This window comes from Nerophis ophidion, linkage group LG28, assembly GCF_033978795.1.
Source record: "Nerophis ophidion isolate RoL-2023_Sa linkage group LG28, RoL_Noph_v1.0, whole genome shotgun sequence".
NCBI lineage: Eukaryota > Metazoa > Chordata > Actinopteri > Syngnathiformes > Syngnathidae > Nerophis > Nerophis ophidion.
The window spans coordinates 3,326,011-3,340,588 of NC_084638.1; the positions used below are offsets into that span (position 1 = coordinate 3,326,011).

Below are 14,578 nucleotides of genomic sequence, written 5' to 3' on the forward strand. Positions count from 1 at the left end.
CAGTGGTATTGTTTCTCCATTCCATTCTATTTACCCCCAAAAAGTGGCAGTTCCCCTTTTAACCTTGTTTTTATTTCCTTATTTCCCATGGGGGAAAAAAATGTAAACAAAGACGTCTTCACTTTGAAAACTTCGATAACTCTCACAATATTCCAACGTTAGTGTTTTTTCAGACAAATTACGGCCTTTTCTAAAAAAATTTTTACTACTTATATTTTTTACTGTACTCACGCTAGGGTTCAGGTCCAGGAGGCACACTTTGCCCTCGTTACAGTAAAAAAACAACAACAAAAAATAGCACCTCTCTTGCTTGAATTTTACCTCTTAATTAAAAAACAGTGGTTTTGTTTCTCCATTCCATTCCATTTACCCCCAAAAGTGGCAGCTCCCTTTTAACCCTATTTTTATTTTCATTGTACTTATTATTTTTTTCAGGTTCAGGATGCATACTTTGCCCTCGTTACAGTAGAAAAAACCCCCAAAAAATAGCAGCTCTGTTGCTTGAATTTTACCTCTAATAAAACAGTGGTTTTGTTTCTCCATTCCATTCTATTTACCCCCAGAAAGTGGCAGCTCCCTTTTAACCCTATTTTTATTTCCTTATACCTTTTATTATTTTTTACTGTACTCACACTAGGGTTCAGGTCCAGGAGGCACACTTTGCCCTTGTTATAGTAGAAAAAAAAACAAAAAACTGGCAGCTGTGTTGCTTGAATTTTACCTCTTAATTAAAAAACAGTGGTTTTGTTTCTCCATTCCATTCTATTTACCCCCAGAAAGTGGCAGCTCCCTTTTAACCCTATTTTTATTTCCTTATACCTTTTATTATTTTTTACTGTACTCACACTAGGGTTCAGGTCCAGGAGGCACACTTTGCCCTCGTTATAGTAGAAAAAAAACAAAAACTGGCAGCTCTGTTGCTTGAATTTTACCTCTTAATTAAAAAACAGTGGTTTTGTTTCTCCATTCCATTCCATTTACCCTCAAAAGTGGCAGCTCCCTTTTAACCCTATTTTTGTTTTCATCGTACTTATTTTTTTCAGGTTCAGGATGCATACTTTGCCCTCGTTACAGTAGAAAAAAAACCCAAAAAATAGCAGCTCTGTTGCTTGAATTTTACCTCTAATAAAACAGTGGTTTTGTTTCTCCATTCCATTCTATTTACCCCCAGAAAGTGGCAGCTCCCTTTTAACCCTATTTTTATTTCCTTATACCTTTTATTATTTTTTACTGTACTCACACTAGGGTTCAGGTCCAGGAGGCACACTTTGCCCTCTTTATAGTAGAAAAAAACCCAAAAAACTGGCAGCTCTGTTGCTTGAATTTTACCTCTAAATTAAAAATCAGTGGTTTTGTTTCTCCATTCCATTCTATTTACCCCCAAAAGTGGCAGCTCCCCTTTAACTCTATTTTTATTTTCATTGTAATTATTGTTATTTTTTTATTGTACTCACGCTAGGGTTCAGGTCCAGGAGGCACACTTTGCCCTCGTTATAGTAGAAAAAAACCCAAAAAACTGGCAGCTCTGTTGCTTGAATTTTACCTCTAAATTAAAAAACAGTGGTTTTGTTTCTCCATTCCATTCTATTTACCCCCAAAAGTGACAGCTCCCCTTTAACTCTATTTTTATTTTCATTGTAATTATTGTTATTTTTTTTACTGTACTCACGCTAGGGTTCAGGTCCAGGAGGCATACTTTTCCCTCATTACAGTAAAAAAAACCCCAAAACAAATATGGCAGCTCTGTTGCTTGAATTTTACCTCTAAAAAAACAGTGGTTTTGTTTCTCCATTCCATTCTATTTACCCCCAAAAAGGGGCAGCTCCCTTTTAACCCTATTTTTATTTCCTTATACCTTTTATTATTTTTTACTGTACTCACACTAGGGTTCAGGTCCAGGAGGCACACTTTGCCCTCGTTATAGTAGAAAAACCCCCAAAAAACTGGCAGCTCTGTTGCTTGAATTTTACCTCTAAAAAAACAGTGGTTTTGTTTCTCCATTCCATTCTATTTACCCCCAAAAGTGGCAGCTCCCCTTTAACTCTATTTTTATTTTCATTGTAATTATTGTTATTTTTTTATTGTACTCACGCTAGGGTTCAGGTCCAGGAGGCACACTTTGCCCTCATTATAGTAGAAAACCCCCCAAAAAATAGCAACTCTGTTGCTTGAATTTTACCTCTTAATTAAAAAACTGTGGTTTTGTTCCTCCATTCCATTCTATTTACCCCCAAAAGTGGCAGCTCCCCTTTAACTCTATTTTTATTTTCATTGTACTTATTATTTTTTTCAGGTCCAGGAGGCATACTTTGCCCTCATTACAGTAAAAACAAAAAAAACAAATATGGCAGCTCTGTTCCTTGAATTTTACCTTTAAAAAAACTGTGGTTTTGTTTCTCCATTCCATTCTATTTACCCCCAAAAAGTGGCAGTTCCCTTTTAACCCTATTTTTATTTCCTTATACCTTTTATTATTTTTTACTGTACTCACACTAGGGTTCAGGTCCAGGAGGCACACTTTGCCCTCGGCCATCACCCGGCGAACTGAGTCCAGACTTGTTCCATAGTAGTGGCCTCTGTATCTCCCGTAGTCTAGAAACCTAAAAGCAGACATTAACGGGGCCAGACAAGGACATTAAAACCAGGAACAAAAAAAAAAATGGCAGAGACGGGCGGACTTTCCTTTCAAAACTAGACTTGAACGGTATAGAATGACCAGGACTACATTTTAACGACGCGGTGGAAGGAAACCGGCGCATGTACCTGTGGTTGAGAATGTCCTCCTCGAATTTGAGGAGCGACACAAAATGATAATCCAGTCCTTCGGTCTCTTGGCTTCTCTTCTCACGCGTGGTGTCTGAAAGGGTAAAGAACCGGCGTTACAGGAGGGGGAAAAAAAAAGGGACCAGGTGGTCTTGTTGCCTTACATGGGACGGTTACCCCGTAGAGGTCCGGATCTGAGATCAGGAGCCTTCGCTTCAGTTCGTTCACTCCAACACCGCTGGGGCCTTAAGACAGAACGCAAGGTTTTTATGTCATTAAAAAAATATATGTATACATATATTTATGTATGTGTGGGAAGCTGGCGGCGTTTCTGGGTGTTGTTGATAAATTGCTTTCGCTTGGCATAGTAGAGTTTTAACGTGCACTTACAGATGCTTCATATTGCGCCACACATTTTCAATGGGAGACAGGTCTGGACTACAGTTTAGTACCCGCACTCTTTTACTATGAAGCCACGCTGTTGTAACACGTGGCTTGGCATTGTCTTGCTGAAATAAGCAGGGGCGTCCATGATAACGTCGCTTGGATGACAACATATGTTTCTCCAAAACCTGTATGTACCTTTCAGCATTAATGGTGCCTTCACAGATGTGCAAGTTACCCATGCCTTGGGCACTAATACACCCCCATACCTTCACAGATGCTGGCTTTTCAACTTTGCGCCTATAACAATCCAAATAGTTCTTTTCCTTATTGGTTCAGAGGACAAAACGTCCACATTTTCCAAAAACAATTTGAAATGCGGACTTGTCAGACCACAGAACACTTTTCCACTTTGCATCAGTCCATCTCAGATGAGCTCAGCCCAGCGAAGCCAGCGGCATTTCCGGGTGTTGTTGATAAATTGCTTTCGCTTGGCATAGTAGAGTTTTAACTTGCACTTACAGATGCTTCATATTGCGCCACACATTTTCAATGGGAGACAGGTCTGGACTACAGGCAGTACAGTTTAGTACCCGCACTCTTTTACTATGAAGCCATGCTGTTGTAACACATGGCTTGCCATTGTCTTGCTGAAATAAGCAGCGGCGTCCGTGATAACGTCGCTTGGATGACAACATATGTTTCTCCAAAACCTGTATGTACCTTTCAGCATTAATGGTGCCTTCACAGATGTGTAAGTTACCCATGCCTTGGGCACTAATACACCCCCATACCGTCACAGATGCTGGCTTTTCAACTTTGCGCCTACGACAATCAAATAGTTATTTTCCTTATTGGTTCAGAGGACAAAACGTCCACATTTTCCCAAAACAATTAGAAATGTGGACTCGTCAGACCACAGGACAATTTTCCACTTTGCATCAGTCCATCTTATATAAGCTCGGGCCCAGCGAAGAGGGTGGCGTTTCCGGGTGTTGTTGATAAATTGCTTTCGCTGGGCATAGTAGAGTTTTAACTTGCACTTACAGATGCTTCATATTGCGCCACACATTTTCAATGGGAGACAGGTCTGGACTACAGGCAGACCAGATTAGTACCTGCACTCTTTTACTATGAAGTCATGCTGTTGTATCACTTTTCTTGGCATTGTTTTGCTGAAATAAGCAGCGGCGTCCGTGATAACGTCGCTTGGATGACAACATATGTTTCTCCAAAACCTGTATGTACCTTTCAGCATTAATGGTGCCTTCACAGATGTGTAAGTTACCCATGCCTTGGGCACTAATACACCCCCATACCATCACAGATGCTGGCTTTTCAACTTTGCACCTAGAACAATCCGTATAGTTCTTTTCCTTATTGGTTCAGAGGACAAAACGTCCACAGTTTCCAAAAACAATTTGAAATGTGGACTTGTCAGACCACAGAACACTTTTCCACTTTGCATCAGTCCATCTTAGATGATCTCGGGCCCAGCGAAGCCGGCGGCGTTTCCGGGTGTTGTTGATAAATGGCTTTCGCTTGGCATAGTAGAGTTTTAACTTGCACTTACAGATGTAGCGACCAACTGTAGTTACTGACAGGGGTTTTCCAAAGTGTTCCTGAGCCCATGTAGTGATATCCTTTACACACTGATGTCAGTTTTTGATAAAGGGATTGAAGGTCCGTAATATCGCTTACGTGCAGTGATTTCTCCAGATTCTCTGAAACTTTTGATGATATTACGGAATGTACGTGGTGAAATCCCTTAACCTTGCAATAGCTGGTTTAGAAATGTTGTTCTTAAAGTGCTCGCCAATTTGCTCACGCAAAGTGGTGACCCATGGCCCGACCTTGTTTGTGAATGACTGAGCATTTCATGGAAGCTGCTTTTATACCCATTCATGGCAACAACCACCTGTTCTCAATTAGCCTGTTCACCTGTGGGATGTTCCAAATAAGCGTCTGATGAGCATTCCTCAACGTTCTCAGTCTTTTTTGCCACTTGTTCCAGCTTTTTGGAAACATGTTGCAAGCATCAAATTCCAATTGAGCTAATAATTGCCAAAAATAATATGTTAGATCCACTATGGACTAGAATCTCATTTTCATATTAGATCCACCATGGACTGGACTCTCACACTATTATGTTAGATCCACTATGGACTGGACTCTCACTTTTATGTTGGATCCACTATGGACTGGACTTTCACACTATTATGTTAAATCCACTATGGACTGGACTCTCACTCTTATGTTAGATCCACTATGGACTGGACTCTCACTATTATGTTAGATCCACTATGGACTGGACTTTTACACTATTATGATAGATCCACTATGGACTGGACTCTCACTATTATGTCCGATCCACTATGGACTGGACTCTCACTATTATGTTAGATCCACTATGGACTGGACTCTCACTATTATGTTAGATCCACTATAGACTGGACTCTCACTATTATGTTAGATCCACTATGGACTGGACTCTCACACTATTATGTTAGATCCACTATGGACTGGACTCTCACTATTATGTTAGATCCACTATGGACTGGACTCTCACTTTTATGTTAGATCCACTATGGACTGGACTTTCACACTATTATGTTAGATCCACTATGGACTGGACTCTCACTATTATGTTAGATCCACTATGGACTGGACTCTCACTTTTATGTTAGATCCACTATGGACTGGACTTTCACACTATTATGTTAGATCCACTCTGGACTGGACTCTCACTATTATGTTAGATCCACTATGGACTGGACTCTCACACTATTATGTTAGATCCACTATGGACTGGACTCTCACTTTTATGTTGGATCCACTATGGACTGGACTTTCACACTATTATGTTAAATCCACTATGGACTGGACTCTCACACTATTATGTTAGATCCACTATGGACTGGACTCTCACTTTTATGTTGGATCCACTATGGACTGGACTTTCACACTATTATGTTAAATCCACTATGGACTGGACTCTCACTCTTATGTTAGATCCACTATGGACTGGACTCTCACTATTATGTTAGATCCACTATGGACTGGACTTTTACACTATTATGATGGATCCACTATGGACTGGACTCTCACTATTATGTCCGATCCACTATGGACTGGACTCTCACTATTATGTTAGATCCACTATGGACTGGACTCTCACTATTATGTTAGATCCACTATAGACTGGACTCTCACTATTATGTTAGATCCACTATGGACTGGACTCTCACACTATTATGTTAGATCCACTATGGACTGGACTCTCACTATTATGTTAGATCCACTATGGACTGGACTCTCACTTTTATGTTAGATCCACTATGGACTGGACTTTCACACTATTATGTTAGATCCACTATGGACTGGACTCTCACTATTATGTTAGATCCACTATGGACTGGACTCTCACTTTTATGTTAGATCCACTATGGACTGGACTTTCACACTATTATGTTAAATCCACTATGGACTGGACTCTCACTCTTATGTTAGATCCACTATGGACTGGACTCTCACTATTATGTTAGATCCACTATGGACTGGACTCACTATTATGATAGATCCACTATGGACTGGACTCTCACTATTATGTCCGATCCACTATGGACTGGACTCTCACTATTATGTTAGATCCACTATGGACTGGACTCTCACTATTATGTTAGATCCACTATGGACTGGACTCTCACACTATTATGTTAGATCCACTATGGACTGGACTCTCACACTATTATGTTAGATCCACTATGGACTGGACTCACTATTTAATTAGATCAACTATGGACTGGACTCTCACTATTATGTTAGATCCACTATGGACTGGACTCTCACTATTATGTTAGCTCCACTATGGACTGGACTCTCACTATCATGTTAGATCCACTATGGACTGGACTCACTATTATGTTAGATCCACTATGGACTGGACTCTCACTATCATGTTAGATCCACTATGGACTGGACTCTCACACTATTATGTTAGATCCACTATGGACTGGACTCTCACTATTATGTTAGATCCACTATGGACTGGACTCTCACTATTATGTTAGATCCACTATGGACTGGACTCTCACACTATTATGTTAGATCCACTATGGACTGGACTCTCACTATTATGTTAGATCCACTATGGACTGGACTTTCACACTATTATGTTAGATCCACTATGGACTGGACTCTCACTATTATATTAGATCCACTATGGACTGGACTTTCACACTATTATGTCAGACCCACTCGACGTCCATTGCATCTGGTCTCCCTTAAGGGGCTGGGGGGGTTACTCACATTTGCAGTCCTCTCCAAGGTTTCTCACAGTCATTCATATGGACGTCCCACTGGGTTGTGAGTTTTTCCTTGCCCACATAACCGCGGATGTCGTTGTGGCTTATGCAGCCCTTTGAGACACTTGCGATTTAGGGCTATATATACATATAAATATATATATATATATATATATATATATATATATATAAACATTGATTGATTGATTGTATTGATATCGGAATCGGTAATTAAGAGTTGGACCATATCGGCAAAAAAGCCATTATCGGACATCTCTACTGGTAATGGTTCAAAATAAAGTAGGAAGAGTGCCACAATACATGGAGAGGACCCGGATGAGGTGGTTCGGGCATTGGGTCAGGATGCCACCCGAACCCCTCCTTAGAGAGGGGTCCACGGGGAAGACCCAGGACACATTGGGAAGACTATGTTCTCCCGGCTGGCCTGGGAACGACTCCGGGAGGAGCTGGACGAAGTGGCTGGGGAGAGGGAAGTCTGGGCTTCTCTGCTTAGGCTGCTGCCCCCGTGACCCTACCCCGTATAAGCAGCAGAAGATGGATGGAAGTCATACTTTAATGTAGAAAAAAAAATCATCCATCCATCCATTTTCTACGGCTTAACCCCTTTTTTGGGTGGCAGGGGGCGCCTATCCCAGCTATAATCGGGCGGAAGGCGGGCTACAGCCTGGACAAGTCGCCACCTCATCACAGGGCCAAAAATCAATGTAAACTTTTTTTTTTTTACATTTTTTTTTGTTTTTTTTGAGCAACTAAGCAAAAATATTGTCCCATTTTACGCACGTTCGATTTCCAGCAAGGCCGTTCCGTCCGACTTTGATCAACGTTGTCCAGAATTACGACTTAATTCACTCAAGATGTGTTGACTTTTCCAACATGTGTCCACCGCCATATGTGACATAACGTATGCGTAACTACTCATCCCATCAGGGCGCCCTAATGACATCCTCAATGACAAGCCCTGCGCCACATGGGCTTTTTGACTGAATGTTACATCTGTGTTTGCCATCAGGGTCGGGAAAAAAAACAACAACAAAAAAAACAAAAACGGTTTTAAGACAGTCAGGCAGACGGATGTCTCCGATTTCATGCTGTTTTTTTAAAGGCCTACTGAAATGAGATTTTTTTATTCAAACGAGTACAGCAGGTCCATTCTATGTGTCATACTTCATCATTTCGCCATATTGCCATATTTTTGCTGAAAGGATTTAGTAGAGAACATCGATGATAAAGTTTGCAACTTTTGGTCGCTAATAAAAATAGCCTTGCCTGTACCGGAAGTAGCAGACGATGTGCGCGTGACGTCACGGGTTGTGGAGTTCCTCCCACCCTCACGTTGTTTACAATCATGGCCACCAGCAGCTAGAGCGATTCGGACCGAGAAAGCGGCGATTTCCCCATTAATTTGAGCGAGGATGAAAGATTCGTGGATGAGGAAAGTGAGAGTGAAGGACTAGAGAAAAAAAAACAGAAGACGAGGGCAGTGGGAGCGATTCAGATGTTATTAGACACATTTACTCGGATAATTCTGGAAAATCCCTTATCTGCTTATTGTGTTACTAGTGTTTTAGTGAGGTTTTATGGTCGAACCTGAAAGTCGGAGGGGTGTGGTGACCGCCACGTTTCTCAACGACGCGAAGGCAGCCGTTTGGCCCGGGTTGAGATTTTTAATTTTTTTCCCTTCCCCAAGGTGGAAGCATCCGACGGTCAGGGGCGGCCGGTGGGAGGAGGCAAGAGAGTCCGCAGCTGCGTGTTTGACAGGTGCAGGAGGAATGACGCAAGCTCTCCGTTCATGTCTACGGTAAGAGCTGACTTATTACCACCATTTTCTCACCGAAACCTGCCGGTTGACATGTGGTAGGGAACCATGTTCGCTTGACCACTCTTTTACATAGTAAAGCTTCACCGTCATCTTAAAGAAACACTGTCTGTGTTTGTGTTGCTAAAGGCGGCCGCAATACACCACTTACATCTTTCTTCTTTGACGTCTCTATTATTTATTGAACAAATTGCAAAAGATTCAGCAACACAGATGTCCAGAATACTGTGGAATTACGCGATGAAAAGGCCGGTGGGAGGAGGCAAGAGAGTACGCAGCTGCGTCTTTGTCAGGAGCAGGAGGAACGACACAAGCTCTCCGCTCATGTCTACGGTAAGAGCTGACTTATTACCAACATTTTCTCACAGAAACCTGCCGGTTGACATGTGGTAGGGAACCATGTTCGCTTGACCGCTCTGTTCCATAGTAAAGCTTCACCGTCATCTTAAAGAAACACCGTCTGTGTTTGTGTTGCAAAAGCTGGCCACAATACACCACTTCCCACCTACATCTTTCTTCTTTGACGTCTCCATTATTAATTGAACAAATTGCAAAAGATTCAGCAACACAGATGTCCAGAATACTGTGGAATTATGCGATGAAAAGGCCGGTGGGAGGAGGCAAGAGAGTCCGCAGCTGCGTCTTTGACAGGTGCAGGAGGAATGACGCAAGCTCTCCGCTCATGTCTACGGTAAGAGCCGACTTATTACCACCATTTTCTCACCGAAACCTGCCAGTTGACATGTGGTCGGGAACCATGTTCGCTTGACCGCTCTGTTCCATAGTAAAGCTTCACCGTCATCTTTCGGGAATGTAAACAAGGAAACACCGGCCGTGTTTGTGTTGCTAAAGCCGGCCGCAATACACCGCTTCCCACCTACAACTTTCTTCTTTGACGTCTCCATTATTTATTGAACAAATTGCAAAAGATTCAGCAACACAGGTGTCCAGAATACTGTGGAATTATGCGATGAAAAGGCCGGTAGGAGGAGGCAAGAGAGTCCACATCTGCGTATTTGACAGGTGCAGGAGGAACGACACAAGCTCTTCGTTCATGTCTATGGTAAGAGCCAACTTACTACCACCATTTTCTCACCGAAACCTGCCGGTTGACATGTGGTAGCGAACCATGTTCGCTTGACCGCTCTGTTCCATAGTAAAGCTTCACCGTCATCTTTCGGGAATGTAAACAAGGAAACACCGGCTGTGTTTGTGTTGCTAAAGGCGGCCGCAATACACCGCTTCCCACCTACAGCTTTCTTCTTTGACGTCTCCATTATTAATTGAACAAATTGCAAAAGATTCAGCAACACAGATGTCCAGAATACTGTGGAATTATGCGATGAAAAGGCCGGTGGGAGGAGGCAAGAGAGTCCGCAACTACATCTTTGACAGGTGCAGGAGGAATGACGCAAGCTCTCCGCTCATGTCTACGGTAAGAGCCGACTTATTACCACCATTTTCTCACCAAAACCTGCCGGTTGACATGTGGTAGGGAACCATGTTCGCTTGACCGCTCTGTTCCATAGTAAAACTTCACCGTCATCTTTCGGGAATGTAAACAAGGAAACACCGGCTGTGTTTGTGTTGCTAAAGGCGGCCGCAATACACCACTTCCCACCTACAGCTTTCTTCTTTGACGTCTCCATTATTAATTGAACAAATTGCAAAAGATTCAGCAACACAGATGTCCAGAATACTGTGGAATTATGCGATGAAAAGGCCGGTGGGAGGAGGCAAGAGAGTCCGCAACTGCATCTTTGACAGGTGCAGGAGGAATGACGCAAGCTCTCCGCTCATGTCTACGGTAAGAGCCGGCTTATTAAACACCATTTTCTCAGCGAAACCTGCCGGTTGACATGTGGTAGGGAACCATGTTCGCTTGACCGCTCTGTTCCATAGTAAAGCTTCACCGTCATCTTTCGGGAATGTAAACAAGGAAACACCGGCTGTATTTGTGTTGCTAAAGGCGGCCGCAATACACCGCTTCCCACCTACAGCTTTCTTCTTTGACGTCTCCATTATTAATTGAACAAATTACAAAATATTCAGCAACACTGTGGAATTATGCGATGAAAAGAGACGTTATAGCATGAAAATCCGCACGAAATTTAAAATTGCAATTTAGTAAACTAAAAAGGCCGTATTGGCATGTGTTGCAATGTTAATATTTCATCATTGATTTATAAACTATCAGACTACGTGGTCGCTAGTAGTGGCTTTCAGTAGGCCTTTAAGTCTGAGGAATTCTACGGACTTCTTCCTTCTGTCAATTGATACCGTACAAACGCTGGAAAATCCATAAAAAATACAACATCTGCAAAGTCACGTAGTATCGGTGTCGTTACCGTGTAGGATGTCGCATCTGGGATAGTCCTCTAAACGGGGTTCGTCCAGACCCGAGGTTGCATCAGACTCTTCGGAGCTCCGTATGGAATCTGGATTCCTGACATAGCTGCCTTTTCCATCGCAGCCTTGGACCAACTCCTCGCAACATTACAAAATACCAGTTTTTTTTTTTTTTTTTATTTAGGACTCTGCACTCTTACACTGCTAATGGCTTTCACAGAAGCCTGTTAAGACCCCGGGGGAAAAACTGTCCACTCACCGAGAGTGTCCGACCTGAGTTCCAACCCCGGTCGAGTCATACCAAAGACTATAAAAATGGGACTCATTACCTCAGCATCAAAGGTTGGAATTTGGGGGTTTAATCACCGATTTTGTTAGATCCACTATGGACTGGACTCTCACTATTATGTTGGATCTACTATGGACTGGACTCTCACTATTATGTTGGATCCACTATGGACTGGACTATCCTTTATTATGCTACATCCACTATGGACTGGACTTTATGTTGGATCCACTATGGACTGGACTCTCACACTAATATGTTAAATCCACTATGGACTGGAATTTCACTATTATGTTAGATCCACCATGGACTGGACTCTCTCACTATTATGTTAGATCCACTATGGACTGGACTCTCACACTATTATGTTAGCTCCACTATGGACTGGACTCTCACACTATTATGTTAGATCCACTATGGACTGGACTCACACTATTATGTTAGATCCACTATGGACTGGACTCTCACACTATTATGTTAGATCCACTATGGACTGGACTCACACTATTATGTTAGATCCACTATGGACTGGACTCACACTATTATGTTAGATCCACTGTAGATTGGACTTTCACTATTATGTTAGATCCACTATGGACTAGACTCTCACACTATTATGTTAGATCCACTATGGACTGGACTCTCACTATTATGTTTGAGCCACTATGGACTGGACTCTCACTATTATGTTAGATCCACTATGGACTGGACTCACACTATTATGTTAGATCCACTATGGACTGGACTCACACTATTATGTTAGATCCACTGTAGATTGGACTTTCACTATTATGTTAGATCCACTATGGACTAGACTCTCACACTATTATGTCAGATCCACTATGGACTGGACTCACACTATTATGTTAGATCCACTATGGACTGGACTCTCACTATTATGTTTGAGCCACTATGGACTGGACTCTCACTATTATGTTAGATCCACTATGGACTGGACTCACACTATTATGTTAGATCCACTATGGACTGGACTCTCACTATTATGTTAGATCCACTATGGACTGGACTCTCACTATTATGTTAGATCCACTATGGACTGGACTCTCACTATTATGTTAGATCCACTATGGACTGGACTCACACTATTATGTTAGATCCACTATGGACTGGACTCTCACTATTATGTTAGATCCACTATGGACTGGACTCTCACACTATTATGTTAGATCCACTATGGACTAGACTCTCACTATTATGTTAGATCCACTATGGACTGGAATCTCTCATTATTATGTTAGATCCACTATGGACTGGACTCTCATTATTATGTTAGATCCACTATGGACTGGACTCTCACTATTATGTTAGATCCACTATGGACTGGACTCTCACTATTATGCTAGATCCACTATGGACTGGACTCTCACTATTATGCTAGATCCACTATGGACTGGACTCTCGCTATCATGTTAGATCCACTATGGACTGGACTCTCACTATTATGTTAGATCCACTATGGACTGGACTCACACTATTATGTTAGATCCACTATGGACTGGAATCTCACTATCATGTTAGATCCACTATGGACTGGACTCTCACTATCATGTTAGATCCACTATGGACTGGACTCTCACTATCATGTTAGATCCACTATGGACTGGACTCTCACACTATTATGTTAGATCCACTATTGCCTGGACTCTCACTATTATGTTAGATCCACTATGGACTGGACTCTCACTATCATGTTAGATCCACTATGGACTGGACTCTCACACTATTATGTTAGATCCACTATTGCCTGGACTCTCACTATTATGTTAGATCCACTATGGACTGGAATCTCACTTTTATGTTAGATCCACTAAGGACTGGACTCTCACACTATTATGTTAGATCCACTATGGACTGGACTCTCACTATCATGTTAGATCCACTATGGACTGGACTCTCACACTATTATGTTAGATCCACTATTGCCTGGACTCTCACTATTATGTTAGATCCACTATGAACTGGACTCTCACACTATTATGTTAGATCCACTATGGACTGGACTCTCACTTTTATGTTAGATCCACTAAGGACTGGACTCTCACACTATTATGTTAGATCCACTATGGACTGGAATCTCACTATTATGTTAAATCCACTATGGACTGGACTCACACTATTATGTTAGATCCACTATGGACTGGACTCACACTATTAGATCCACTATGGACTGGACTCTCACTATTATGTTGGATCCACCATGGACTGGACTCTTACACTATTATATTAGATCCGCTATGGACTGGACTCTCACACTATTATGTTAAATCCACTATGGACTGGACTCTCACTATTATGCTAGATCCACTATGGACTGGACTATCACTATTATGTTAGATCCACTATGGACTGGACTCACACTATTAGATCCACTATGGACTGGACTCTCACTATTATGTTGGATCCACTATGGACTAGACTCTCTCACTATTATGTTAGATCCGCTATGGACTGGACTCTCACACTATTATGTTAAATCCACTATGGACTGGACTCTCACTATTATGCTAGATCCACTATGGACTGGACTATCACTATTATGTTAGATCCACTATGGACTGGACTCACACTATTAGATCCACTATGGACTGGACTCTTACACTATTATATTAGATCCACTGTAGATTGGACTCTCAC

The 14,578-nt window shown here is 42.0% G+C and overlaps 1 protein-coding gene across 2 annotated transcripts in view; it reads right to left on the bottom strand.

The window, feature by feature from the left end:
- The window catches only part of LOC133545130 (MAGUK p55 subfamily member 7-like), a 149,760-nt gene that overhangs the window by 10,248 nt on the left and 124,934 nt on the right, over positions 1–14,578 (bottom strand). For both annotated transcript variants that reach the window (XM_061890487.1, XM_061890486.1), the window contains 3 exons: positions 2,928–3,008; positions 2,764–2,857; positions 2,492–2,600 (listed from right to left, as the gene is read on the bottom strand). In XM_061890487.1, coding sequence (XP_061746471.1) covers positions 2,492–2,600; positions 2,764–2,857; positions 2,928–3,008 — 284 coding nt within the window. The remainder of the gene's footprint in view (positions 1–2,491; positions 2,601–2,763; positions 2,858–2,927; positions 3,009–14,578) is intronic.